General features: G+C 38.1%; 1 protein-coding gene across 1 annotated transcript; it reads left to right on the top strand.

Moving 5' to 3' along the window:
- The first annotated feature begins 453 nt into the window (after positions 1-453).
- LOC145458470 (high affinity copper uptake protein 1-like) lies at positions 454-10,871 on the top strand. Its single transcript, XM_080336844.1, has 4 exons — positions 454-2,465; positions 6,543-6,621; positions 7,983-8,157; positions 9,272-10,871. Exons 1-4 carry the CDS (start codon positions 2,274-2,276, stop codon positions 9,471-9,473), a joined length of 648 nt encoding a protein of 215 aa, XP_080192970.1. The 5' UTR covers positions 454-2,273; the 3' UTR covers positions 9,474-10,871.
- Positions 10,872-14,418: the final 3,547 nt, after the last annotated feature.

The following is a 14,418-nucleotide window of genomic DNA, read 5'->3' as shown; positions in this document are numbered from 1 at the left end:
GGCCGAATTTACCGATTGAATTCGGTGGTCAGTAAATTCGGCCCCGTAAATATCCGCGTTATCTCCCGTGACTGTACGATATACGCATACCCTGACCTTCAAATCACTCGATAATAAAATAAATATGTAATTCATTCACATTAATTGTTGGTAATACATTTTTATACAAAATTCTCCGGGGGACGAATTTACCGAGTAAATTCAGCCATCGGTAAATTCGGCCCCGTGAATATCCGCGCCATCTCCCACGATTATGCGATCTACGCATACCCTGACATCCATATCACATAATAATAGTATAATTATGTAATTAATTCATGTTAACGGTTGGAAATACATTTTAATACAATATTCTCGGAGGGCCGAATTTACCGAGGTCATGGGCCGAATTCACTGGCCGAATTTACCGAGGGCCGAATTTACTGGCATCCAATCTCTCTCGCACTCCTGTATTTTGTTCATTCGCTTCGTGTTTATGCGTTACTTCAGGTCTATGATCTGTGTTATCTTCAGGTTTTATTAGTTTTAGACGTTCGAAGATCTACTTTATTTATTCAATATTCACTGTCATGGATTCTTCAACTGAATCTCTGTATATAAATACCGGAATGAACGACTCTCAAACATTTGAGTCTGAGTCATCATCTCAACCAATGAAGCCGTATCTAATTGCCGTAATATGTTTGAGCATTGTAATGGGATTTGTGGTACTGTACAAACTCTACAAGGGAATGAAATCTGCAAACTTTCTACCGTGCTGTAAAGACAAGACCCGAAACAATTCAAGTGTGAAACGCAAAGATACCTTCAGACCTTTAATCGGGGACAGTGAATCCAGCAGAAGCGTCCGTGGTAACTCTATCTATCGCCAGACAAATGATCCAGATATTGTTTGAAGTTTGAAATGTTTGATATTCGTAATTCTTTTTTGTTTTTTATAATGTTGTTAGCACGCATCATCATTGGCTGAACACAACTCTGAGCATCTGAAAGTGAGAACTGAAGATTGAAGAACCATGTAAACTGCCAGCTGTATAGAAAACTGTTGTTGGTACTTCGACCTTGAAATAGTCATTGCAACATTATAAAAATTGTTATATCTTTAGAGTGCTAACTGCTATGACAATGTTTTGACAGTGTTCCCAATTGATGTCGGTGTTAATGGCTAGTTTTATCACCTGTCAGGAGAATTCGTTATTGAATGTTTTGAATTTAACATATATGGTAGTGCAAGTGCTGTTTAGAGAAGTATATTGAAATTGAATGGATTATAGATTCTGGTTAAAGTATGGAAAAACAGGTATAGCCACTGTTCACAGTTGACACATATATATACATGCTTTTATTCAATCTGTGTCTTCTTTCATATACAGGTACATGATGTTGTCCATCTAGACTAGTCTGATCATTCAGGTTCATATATATTCCTCAGGCTGCGTTGATATCTCAATTATTGGACCGTGCTTTCTTATTTTTGGACACAAACATTATTAATGCCTGAATTGTATTTTGATGTAGCTGTGTTCGTTGTGATGTAATCATCCCTCCCTGCATTATGCGAAATGGAATGCAATATGTAGTTTGGGGTGAATCAATTGTGTATCGCAACTGTTGCTGCTTACATTTGATTTAGTTTTCAATGCCTGTCCGTCATAGCATTTTGTGATCCATGCTTTATCAACATTCCTTATACAACTCAATCTAGACCTGTGCGATGAATTAAATGAGCATGACGCTCTGTTTTAGGGTACTGGCTTCCTAGGTTCTTTTCCCCCGTACATTCGGCAACACTTTTTGTCATGATATGATGCTGGCCCCCGTAAATGGTGAGACAAAAGCCTAGTGGTAGTCGAAGTGTGTAATGAACAAAATAGCAAAGTGATGCATTTAATGAACAGCGTCATTATTTGGGCATGTTACTGTGTGGCCGTAACACACCATACCTTTGTGTACGTGCACACCGATACCACATTTGAATTTAACTTGTGGAAATACCCATTTTCTGCGTTATCTTCATCACTTTGCCGGAATATTGTTATTGCAAGAGAATAAACCTTGGTGCACAAACTACCCAACTACAGATATGACACACTTTCCAATCTTTGTATGTGCTTTTATGGATTAAGTTTGAACGGATTAACAACGCTAACACTGTGTTTGATTGTAATTATCGATTTTGTTATTCAATTACCTAATACAATTTTTGTACCATAATTGACAGCTGACGGATTGAAAGAGCCTAGGGTTAGTTCAGATTTATATTGACTTGAACCATGGACGAAATGATGGCAGGAGTGACTGCTGCAATGGACATGACAAACTCTACCATGAATCATGACCATCACATGATGAATTCAACCATGCATCACCATGAAATGGGGAATTCAACCATGCATGACCACGACATGGGGAATTCGACCATGCACAACCATGACGACATGGATCACGGGGACTCTGGGCATTCGGTAGGATATAGTGTTTGCTTCAACTAATTTTGCCGTAAAATGTAATGAAATTTATGAGATGATTTCAATGTCAATATATGGTTATGGTCAGTGGTCACCATAGGGTTATCATATTTTAAAGTTAAAAAAAGAGGACACTTTTTTCAAGTTACGGTAACATCAATAAATAGGGGAAATTTATGCGGATAATGCTGGTCACCAGGTAGGTTATCTCGGGGTTCCACAGACAGTTTCCTTTTGGTTGACCTTTTTGAGTCGTCTCTGTATAGTCTCTTAACACTCTGAACAAAAAGAGAGGACGGATTGCGTAGAAAGCGGTCATTTGAGTGAGCGTCCTACGAGGACATTTTAGTTTTATTGAAAAAGAATAGGACAGAGGGTATCCCTAGTCACTAATAAAAATTGTGAACCAGTTAATTGCACACTAGAATAACCGTTGATTCAAATTACCAAATATCACTATGGAATAAATACGGAATACTGGATGATTATAATTGTGTAATTATGTAGCCTAATTATAATTGTTTTGGTATGTATGTTGGGCCCACTAGTAGCCGAGGCCTACATTATATAGTAAAAAGTCTCCGCTAATTTCTTGATATCATTTTCAACCATATGACACTGTTCTCATTGTTATTTGTCCATCTTATCAACTCGGAAATATAGCATAAGATGATAACAATACTGTGCACCGTACTAATTTATGCATGCGTTTGTTGCCGGTGATTGCTGTTGACAATCTGGTGTGGTAACTGTGTGATGAGAATGTTATTGCATTTATTTTTATGATTTGTTTCAATGATTAGTTAGACGACTGTCCCATCACGTAGACTTGTTTACTACCTGCGAAAACGCACTTTGTTTTGTGTTGACAAATATTGGCATGACTGTTCGTATTACGTCAAAGTGCAGCAATAGCCTACATACAGCCCATTTGTGCTACTTTGTGTAGGAAAAGCTCTGTTAGATAAATGTTCGATATGCCTTATTTGCTCATTTCATCATACGACGATTGTTCACTTCGTAGCCCTCGTATGAAGTCTTTTTTTTCCCAGCGCGATCATATCACTATTTTTAACACCAATTTATCTGTTGATGATATCTTATAGTCTATGGTAGACCTTTTTTGAGTTAGCATGAATTCAGTATCATTATACATTATGATGATTACTAGTATGTGATTGGCGATTGCAATTTCACATTAAGTCACAGGGTTGTCGACTGCATGTAATCTCAATCATTTACTTTTAAATGTCAATATATGTTGGATGCGATGGTATACCTTACCGGACCAAATTTCCTGTGTGAATGTTCTTTTGAAGCAGGAACGATAGCGTTATAGCAGAATTCAGTCAAAACTACTCATTTGGAACGAATGGAGACAGACACGAATTCCAACACCAGAAAGAAAACTTTGTATAATTTATTCATAATTATTCCCAATTATTGAATAGCTACCTTCCTGTTCTTTACGATGTCCCCTACCCAACTTGTAAGGACTCTTCAACATTGTTCATTGGCAATTCGCCTTCCTCTGCGGAAATAGTTTTTCATTCATGTGAAATGAATCAAACTGTCCTAATACATATATCATTGCTAATACAACATAATGTGTATCAAGGAGTAGTATACTGTCTCATTAAGGACTCCTTGGAGTTGCACAGTCACATTACTCACACACACAATCCCTACAGTTTTCCATTCATTTTTGCTGGTGATTCATTGACGGTAATTACAAAGCTATGTGTGTTTACCTCAATATCATTGAAAGTTCTCCAATAGTTGTGGTCATCGTGTAAATAATTTTTAATTGGTGGAATATAATTTGTCAAGCTACTTCTGGCTATCGTAGCATTCATCTCCTGGATAGTGGGCACTGAGGAGAGGATATTGAATGAAAGTGATTTTGGGGATTCGTTGTTCATGCCAAATTCCCAGTGGTATTTCAACATATGTGAGGTATTACCTCGCTATCAATATGGCTAGATAGAGGATGCCCTGTTCTAAACGATAATGTGTCATTTCCTATGAAAGTAGGTGTCGCCTTTCTGTCGTTTTGCAAGCAGGCATATGATTTCGATGTCAATTTCAGACTTTGCACCGATCAAAATGTAAGCATCAGTTGTAAATTTACTTACATTGTAAGCTACCTCTGGTTCAGTAAGCAATAGTTGTCACTGGTGATTTTGTGCTTCAGAGCAAGTTCAAAAGCTGCGACCTTTTATCCAGTGGGATATGTAGCCTACCAATTGTAGGTATCATTTATTTTGGGCATTGAACTGTGATAATGCTTTCAGGATAATGTTTTTTTGTTATTCATGAAAATATCATTGCTCATAAATGGTCCAACTGGTACCCATTTTGTAGAATTAGATATGTACTGTCACCAAGGTGAATAACCTTTATATTAAGATGACCTACGTCATTCACAGTTGTGTGTTTTGTCACCAAGAACTATAATCTGAAGCATCAGCTTGTGCTATCATTCTGAATTGTGTGTTATGGAGCCTTGTTATATTAGTCATTGGTCCATTTTATTTTGCAAACAGAATTCCGTTAACTGTAAAGAACAATACAGCTTTACGTAGTGCCATATCCTGGACAAAAATTAAGCAATGATATGTTGATACCACGATTACCACCATCAATATTGTAATGTGAAGCACGTTCGTGAATCGTACGTATCTTCACTATCTTGTGATTTTTATATCTACTGGCATCAGTGCATCAGTAGACCAGCACAAAATGATGTCCAACTAATATGATTCTCTCAACGTGTGTGACTGAAAGAATAACTGTAGACCTGTAGTAGTTTCGATGACTAGTTATTCATGTATCCAATGATCACTCACTTCGACACTAAGATTTGTATTTATTACAATCCCGAAGGTAAAATTTTATAGGATCTTAATATTCTCGTTTTTGACAATATAGGTGTCACATTTTGTTTATGATGAAGTAATCACATTGCAGTGATATTTTTAATGTCATAGAAATAGGAACCAGAACAGTGTATGGCATTATTCCATATGTATTTTAAGTAATGTACTGTACGCGTATATTTTATCTATTCTATTTAGTTTAGTGTGTACCACTTGCGTCAAATTACAGTAAATCACCTCTGCAATTTATGTACTCAGGAGTCATAAGTTTGTATATGGTTCAGCAGGGCAGGTGTATGACACGGGAAAAAATTACGCAACAAAGAAAATTTCGAAGCACTTGTGATTTGATGTTAGATAATAAGAACCCAGATTACCATATGGTGTTATTCTTCAATATTTGCTGTCTGAAGCAATCCTATGTTAATCTTCAACTTCATAATGAACTTTAAACACTTCATTATATTTGGGTAATAGCCCGACTGGTGGCCTATTACACTGGATTACAATTTTGATATTGGGCTCCATTTTGATCCGTCCTGTGAATATTTTGATCTACCCTAAGAAGACTATCGACTATTATGTAATGAGCATGAATAATTGTTTATCTTGATTCGATGCTAGTGAGAATTGCCATTTCCGGAGTGTTGACTGCTTGGGCGAGAAGAAATTACAGCTTATCGGCTCCTGAATAACACACCTTCAATTTCGAAGATCTAGGCATTAATCTTTCTGTTCTGAGTAGTTCTGATGTCTTATTTTGTCAAATAGAAAGCAATTGGTTCATTGATAAGTTTCGAATGCTCCTTAAAGATCAGTAAAATAATTAAGTACGAAGGAAATCTTTTCAGTACAATTCTTTCACTGCATGAATTTGAAAATTGACGCATTGTTAAGCAAAAACATTGTTTTAATGACTTTTCTAGTTCCAACTTTAGCCTACCAGTATTTAAATAGTCCTATAAACGAGTCCCATACATCACTTTTCTAGATTTTGTCTAGACCAGACGTGATAATCGAGTAGGCCTACCTATACAATTTATGCGAAAACCCACTGTCACATTTGATGCATATTTCTGAATTATAAAGCATCATTGCCTATATCTCTGAAAGTTCCTATTCCGATCGTTACACCTTGAGATTATGTTATTACAAAGTGTCAAAGATATTACAATAGTAATCATTTCCTTTCTAGATGATGCACATGTATTTCTACTTAGGCGTCACCAACGTCACCGTTCTCTTCCAGTCCTGGGTTATTACCAACGGCGGCGGTGAGTAGAAATTATAACAACCATTTCTGACTCTGTTTATAGATAACTAGCCTACAGATAGATGCGCAAAATGTGACTGCGATGTAAATCAAGGATAGTCCAATCATAAGATAGGGTTGCAAATCTGGATATCGGTTCAATGATTTGTCTGTAGAAAATGTGAATACCAGGTACTGTAAATTATGATGTGATTTAAAAAAAACTTTGAACCTGAATTTCAGCCGTCTGACCTCCTTTACCATAACTGTAAGGCTGTAACCATGCAGACATATTTCTTCGCTTCCTCACGAGACAAGTACATTACTCAGCGTAAACAAACTAGGAAGTCCAATAAAATCGCTTGACCATTATTGACCATTATTGCTCTGCACACTTTGGACATTCACAGTGTATTTGGTAAATTTCCATTCAATCCCGCTTTGCACAGGATCGATGATGGTCACGGATGGGTAGCATGTGTGTAAACATTGGCTTTGCAATGTAGAAGTCACTGGAGCATATTTTGCAAATTCAATTCTTTATGGTTTTCAAAATTGTGAATTATTGATACATTGCCACTTGCTTTAACCTGGACATAGTATTCGACCACTTCTCCCGTTGTTGGATAATTATTCAAATAAATTAAAAATAACTTTTTCAATATCGCATCTTCGATTCATTGTGATGGATGCAAGGACATAGGAGTGGAATATTTTAGAATTACATTCTCGCATATCACTATATATTCAGTGTATAGAATTAGGCACAACCCCACCGTATGCCAGAGTATGTCGAAGTTCTTCTGTTTTCCGAGTATTCCGATAGTTTTTGTCTGCTTACATTACCAACTGGAATGCTTTTATGTTTACACTACTTGCGCTTTTACTCAAACATTTATTTGTTACCTTTCCTTTTTCAAATTTTGAAGTAGATTGGATTGGTTTTTATCGTTTCTATCTGTGATATTGATTCAGCCGCCATTCTGTACCACACGTTTGCGGAATATTGCACCGCGATTGCATCTATTTGCAGCGCTATTCGGTAATCCTCACAGCTCTTTCTACTATCAAACTCTTTGTCTGACTGTTTGCCCTCTGTGCAAATTCTTCGACTACATCTACAATGCATTATCTATCTTTCTCTATATATCTTTTCCTTGTTGACATGGGATTACACTTCTATCTTTTTGTTTCAATGCTGACATTCCTGCCATGCATTCCCTGTATGGATCAAATGTCAATATGTAACAACTAACAACATAAATATTTCAGACTTCTATCACAAAGCTTCCGATGATATCTTTCGATGTTTCTCTTCCTGTGATAATCTGTCACACAATTATGTACATTAATGGTAATATCCTCGATTTTCTGTATTCAAAGAAATGGCAGGAGCTTGTATTGGGGTGTTTTTGCTGGCTGCGTTATATGAAGGTTTGAAAGTGTTGAGGGAGGTTTTGCTTCAAAGATCAACGATGAAAACCAGAGCACGGCAAAACGGTGTCACCTACTCCACGGGGCAGTTGGTGGACTCTGCTACGATCACTACGAAACAAGGGTAATGCTATAAATATTGATTCATCGAATCTAATGACGAGTGTATAAAATTATGTGGTTGTATTTCATAGCCCCTACATAGATTTTCAACTGAGCGCTAATTGGCTGCGAGCGATACTACCTTGTGACAACTGGAATCCTCTCTAATTGCTCTGTTGGTTTCACACTGCCAATAATGATTTCATTTCAATAAGGGGTTCGTCAGATTTAATTGGTTTAAAATTGCCGTTTATGTGTGATATATCTATCTGACATATCGCTGTAGCATAGGTTTTAAATTTGAGATTTCCATCGGTGTAATCAAATGTGACTTGTCGTGTTGAGATAAACGTTGCGTGCCAAATCAGGAGGCACTTTGAATTAAATCTTGTGTTGGCAATATTGGAGGAAGTAGCCGCGAGTATGACGCGACGTACGCCTAAACACCTGCTTCTCAATCGCTCAGTTCTGATGCATATTGATTTTTCCTGTGACGAACATAGGACTACTGACCAGAAATAGAATCGCCGCCTGTAGAATCGGGTGGAGATAATCTGATGATCTTATTAAAGCAAATTAGTCTTGTACGTAGAATGGGGTTGTTCCGAGATAAATTTTCTTCAAATTCTACTAAGAAAACTCTGCACACCAAATTTGGCTCAATTCCAACCTGTACTATTAGTTCAAATTTTTTAAATAATACGGTATTGAAAAATTGATTTTTTTTTACAATGTATACTGGCAACCCTATGAAATTGTTTTGTTTCCAAAAAAAAAACGTTGCATAACAAATTTGGCTCAATTCCAACTGGTAAGCGAAGTTATTGACCAGTGTTCAAAATTTTGATTTGAAATAGCATTGACGGTGCGCAGTTCTATAATTATCAATTATAAAATTTCCCACCGCTATTCCCACTATTAATTTGGTGTGCAGCGATTTTTCAGTCAACCTAACAACCAAATAACCGGTAGAATTGGGAAGAAAAATTAATTCATGAACAACCCTAACATGCAAAAGTAGGATTTATGTGAGGTTTCTGAATCGATCAATTTCTAGTTTTCCAGTATTACGTCTGTGCCACCTATTAAGTCGATCACTAATTTTCTATTTTGTCATGAGAACGTTTCTTCTTCAGGTCTACAATATGTTCGTGGTCGCATCTGCTGCAATCCTGTTTGCATCTTGTACAAGTGACGATTAGTTACGCCCTCATGCTCATTTTCATGACGTATAACGGATACTTGGCGATAGCGATACTTCTTGGAGCGTGTGTTGGTTACTTTGCATTCGGATGGAGGAAGGCTGTGATTGTCGATGTCAATGAACATTGCCATTAATGTAGCCTGGAGGTTGTAATACCGCGCTGTTTTTCCAATTAACTCGATTTCGCCATTACGATATTCCTTTTTATTCTGCGATTTTAAAGCGACAATTTTAGTACACTTTTTACTCGCTCATTTTCACAAAAATTATGTAGAATATATTGATGGCATTGCTGCCACACAGTCTAATTAATTTGTATTGAAGTCTTGGGATGCCTGTATTGTTGTTCTATTATCCACATCTATATGATGACACTGTTTGGCTGTTGCATCCCATAATTATAGAAAATTCAATACCATATTTTCAGAAGCAGCAATTTTGGATCAGAGCCAAAGTATTATTGACGTCAGTAGAAAGAAATTGTATAGTATGGTGCTCTGTTACTCTGTGTTTTGCGACTTCTTTCAATTTACTCGGATTCAAGTTTCATTGGGGCACTCCTACTGTATATCTGTTCTCGGCATCACGAATCTACCGGCGAGATTGAGTGTTATTTTGAGCCCAATGTAGTTACGACGAACCACGCCGACTCGGGTTTGTTGCCAGGAATTGGCTATTTCCTGGTATTTCACTAAAACGGCCACATGCCTTCCTGCCTCTACCTTCAGATATGATGAATGTTAAATTCTCTTTCCAATTTTGTTTGACACTTGGATTTCTGTTGTGTTCCACGATTAATTATCATGCTTCGTTTCGATGCATCTCTTGTTCTTTTTGATATTAATAATCTCTCTGATATTGTCAATTGCAGTTCCCGCCCATCGCAAGATATCGTGAATGTTCGTTGCTATGCAATATTGCTATCAATGGATAGTTTGGAACGTATTTCCAAGTAGGAACGTATTTCCAAGTAAAATTCAATGAATGCCTGCTTGTTAACTTCGTCTTGTATCTGTTCCACTAAATAATATGGAAAATCCGTACTCAGGGGTGTAGCCACGGGTCGCATCCTCTAGTTACAACCATGAATTTCCACGTCAGTTCTGTTCCTCCCGTCGTAATACATAAATTTGGCATCATTTCGTGGCTGTAATTTGCTCACATCATTCAATTTTTATGCTGGCAACACCCCTGGTGATATATGTAATATATATTAAAGTGACTGAATTTTTTTTCAATATTCATGTGCAATCGTATGCGTGTTTATTCAATATTACATGCCTTCTCGCTTCAGTCCAAACGAAGATGTGATGTAATCAATGCTAAGCGTAAGAGCGATTTCTCTTGAAGCGAAATAGACATAGCGCAGACCACGTATTTCGTTTGTTTGACATAGTCTCGTCGAGACTTGCTCAAGGCTCCTTATCTGTGTAAGTTTCTGATGGTGTTGCTATTAGCTGTATGCATTTACGCCTCCAAATTATGTTAGTAATACTTTTGGATGGTCGAAATGTGATTTCGATTTTACAAAATCCGTTGTAGCATTTGTGATATCCAACTGGGGAAGTACAGTATGGGACTAATTTGGTCAGTTACGTAATCTTGCCATGTCCATCACACCGTTGTAGAGGCACATTGGTGGAACGCAAATTTAGAGGGATTGTCACTGAGCGGTCAAGTTCATAGGATTGATATACGAATATCATATATGTAGTAAGATACCTGATCAGGGTAGTTGAAACTGGGCTAGTAGATTGCCTGGGTTAAATCGTGCTTCGGTAGCTCATAGTACATTGCCCGACAGCTGCCAATTGGAAAAATAGAGCTCAGTGCTCATTCACTAGCATTGACACTAGGGGTCTTCAAAAATGACTTTTTACTCAAATCGTACTGGCTACTTGATAAAACTGTTGAGTTACCTAATTTAAGCCTACACACCAAATTTGGTTCAATTCCACCAGTAGCCGCGTTGCTACAGGAGAAGAAAGTTTCTATTTACTATATAAAAATAACTAACAAAATATTTGAAAATTTTCTGTTCACCCCATGAAAGTGTTAGGTTGTCTATAGAAACGACGTTCACCAAATTTGGTTCCATTCCAACCAGTGGAAGCGGAGTTATTGCCGTCGAAAAATTTGGATTATGAATGAAATAGTATTTACGGTGACCAATTCTTTACTTATATATGATAGTGGTGCCACCGTAAATACTAAAGGAAATTATCAGGCAACTCTTCGACGCTACGGAACTTTACAACTTCCAGGAACGAAACCGGGGCGTCCACGCGGCTCCACAGTCAATAGTGGTGGTGCGCTAACTCACCCACATACTTGAAAAGATGATATCTAAGCAAAAGGTCATCATTCCGGCGATTGAGCCGTGATGTTGAGGTTTTGCCGTAGGTGTTGACCATTTTTCTAGTCACCCGGCGGCATGACGCAGGTTGATAACAGGGACAGGGACATGACGCAGGTTGATAACCTTTTCTGCTTCTTTTTTTACTCATCGTCTTGCCAAACCTTGGCCATCTATGTTCATTTTACACCAGACCAATATTGGCTATTATTATTTCTGATATGTCCAGTAGCACAGCCCACTCTCGCTCCAGACTCTTTGTGAGACACAGCTTACGCAAGGCTGGGCCGAGCATAGATAAACCTGCAACACTTGATAAGGGATTCCGGAATCGGACTTGAACCTGCCCCCATTTGCGTTGCAGCGATGCAACGTACCCCTACGCCACTCCGGATACCCCAGCATTATAGGGTGTCGTGAACTGTTTTTCCCTTTGAAAGGGTGCCGTGAGGCCGAGAACCACTGAGAGAGAGAGAGAGAGAGAGAGTCTTTATTTTCATCGAACCAAAATACATAACAAACGGCAGTGATGGTGGTACAGAAAATATGCGTGCACAGTATTCGGTATTAGATAGGAATGATCGATAAGACCGTGAAGGTCATCTAGTCTGATCACACCAGCATCAAACAGGTACACTTGACTCAGAACAGTCTGACCTATAGTATTATTGAGAGAATAGCAAGTCTCAATTCCAGTCATGCTAGTTCTCAGCAAAACTGAACATCTACTTCAATACCGACAATATCATTAGGGCTCGTTGGCTCTGTAGGATGTTCGAAGGCAGGTCAAATTCCACGCTCTAAATCAGTGGTTATCAAACTTTTTTAGACACACCCCCCTTTATGATAGTGAATAATTTCGCGCCCCCCTATCGTCATACCACAAAATGCAACCAGAATGCTAGTAATCCCAACGGATAGTTTGATGGCATGGGAGGTTATGACTGTTGATGACAGAGTTCTTAAAAATGAAATTCGGATTATACACTGAACAAAAACTATAAATTGGAGTTAGATCGCGCATTAAAAAAAATTCAGTTGACCGCAGCGTCGCGCCTCCTTCAGATGCTTTCACGTCCCCCAGTTTGAGAACCACTGCTCAAAATTGATCGTTTCAAAAATATCCTCCATCCATCATTCCATTTGATTGTGTCTTGGGCAGATGAAAATATAGATTTTGTCCGCATGCCTGCAATTATAACGACTGATGGAAAAAATTGCTGACAATGAGTCATCAAGCAAATTGCAAGAGACAGTAGAGTGTTACATTTAAACTGGATATTTTTTCACGAAACAAGCGTAGCAGCGGGACCTTCTCACATCAGATTTCCACTTTGAACTACACTGAGTGAACCTTGACTTGTTTGGAGTTACACCAGCCTACCATCAAATGCGTGACTCTGTGTAACCTAGCTATGGTGGTGATGCTTATATCTGGTAATATGCAGAGGTGGTCAAAGTAGCCAAGAAACCTACTCAAGTAGAAGTAGCGACGAAAAAAATCTACTCCAGTACGAGTAGAAGTACTTCTTCCAGAAGCAACCTGAAACTACTTCAAGTAGAAGTCGAATTTACTGACTTTAAATCTACTCAAGTAAGTAGTTTTGAAAACAGTCTTATAATCCGTTAGCATGGGCTGTCAAAAGCTGCAAATTGAGCTAGGCGTATAGTACCGAGAGCTTGTGGTATTGATGCATCCCAGAAGGTATCAATATTCGACAGAATGAGCATTCTTTCGCATCATGGGATGCAAATTATAGTATTGATATGAAAATGCAATACTAACCCTTGTTTACTAGAAGACCCCGTTTTAGAGAATATCATCATGGCGTGGCGCCCTACCCCATATTATGAGGCCCTAGGCAGACTTGGACAACTAGAAAAAAATTTTATGCTTTTCTAAATTAGATTAGAATTAGAATTACAGCTAAACCAGACCTGGGCAAAGTGCGGCCCGCGGGCCAAATGCGGCCCGCGAAAGGTTGTTTGGAATTCATTACATAAAACCTGCTTTTCAAATGTTGACGCGCGGACTAAAACCATAAGCTGTATCAACTAAACAGGAAATTCGTTTACTTCGAAGCTTGTTCATTAATATGCCAGGATTACGCTGGCTACGCATGCACAAATCAGATTCAAAATGAAGGCAATGTGGCAAAGTATGAGTAGGAATTAAAGTCATAAGAAATTACTCTTTTCAAATAGTTTAGGTCAAACCTTCTTTGCTACCATTGTCGCATTACGCATTATACGATATGTGTTTCCAATTGCTACGTGGGACGTTTCCAAATCGCTAATTCGTAAAACAAGTCAATCAGTGCTCGCGATTACTATATGACTCATCATGTCTATAACCCATAAAAGATGAACGGGCATGTCAAAAAATTAAGCCGAAAGCTGAAATTCAAAGAAGGTTAAAGCACTAAATATTTGTATACTGGAGTTAGGAGGAAACCCGTCCTTATAGTTTTTGCAGAGCATGTCGTCGAGAATATAAGGATTTTAATTATAGCAAAAACACGAAACACTCGGTCAAGGGAGGGCGAATTTCAAAAAAACTGCAAGCTTCGCTCAACATGAAGGCTATTTGAGGTCAACACTGCTCGGAAGGCAGCGACCGAGACAATAAACTGTTGGTATTGCTAGAAATCGCGTTGCTATTTTTAATATTTTGCGATATCATGATAGGGGGACGAAATTTTTCACTATCATAAATGAAAGCG

Source organism: Botryllus schlosseri, chromosome 16, assembly GCF_051294905.1.
Source record: "Botryllus schlosseri isolate E-star chromosome 16, Bs_hap1, whole genome shotgun sequence".
Classification (NCBI taxonomy): Eukaryota; Metazoa; Chordata; class Ascidiacea; order Stolidobranchia; family Styelidae; genus Botryllus; species Botryllus schlosseri.
Note: the sequence above shows the minus strand (reverse complement) of the source record. Positions and strands in the feature narration are given on the sequence as shown.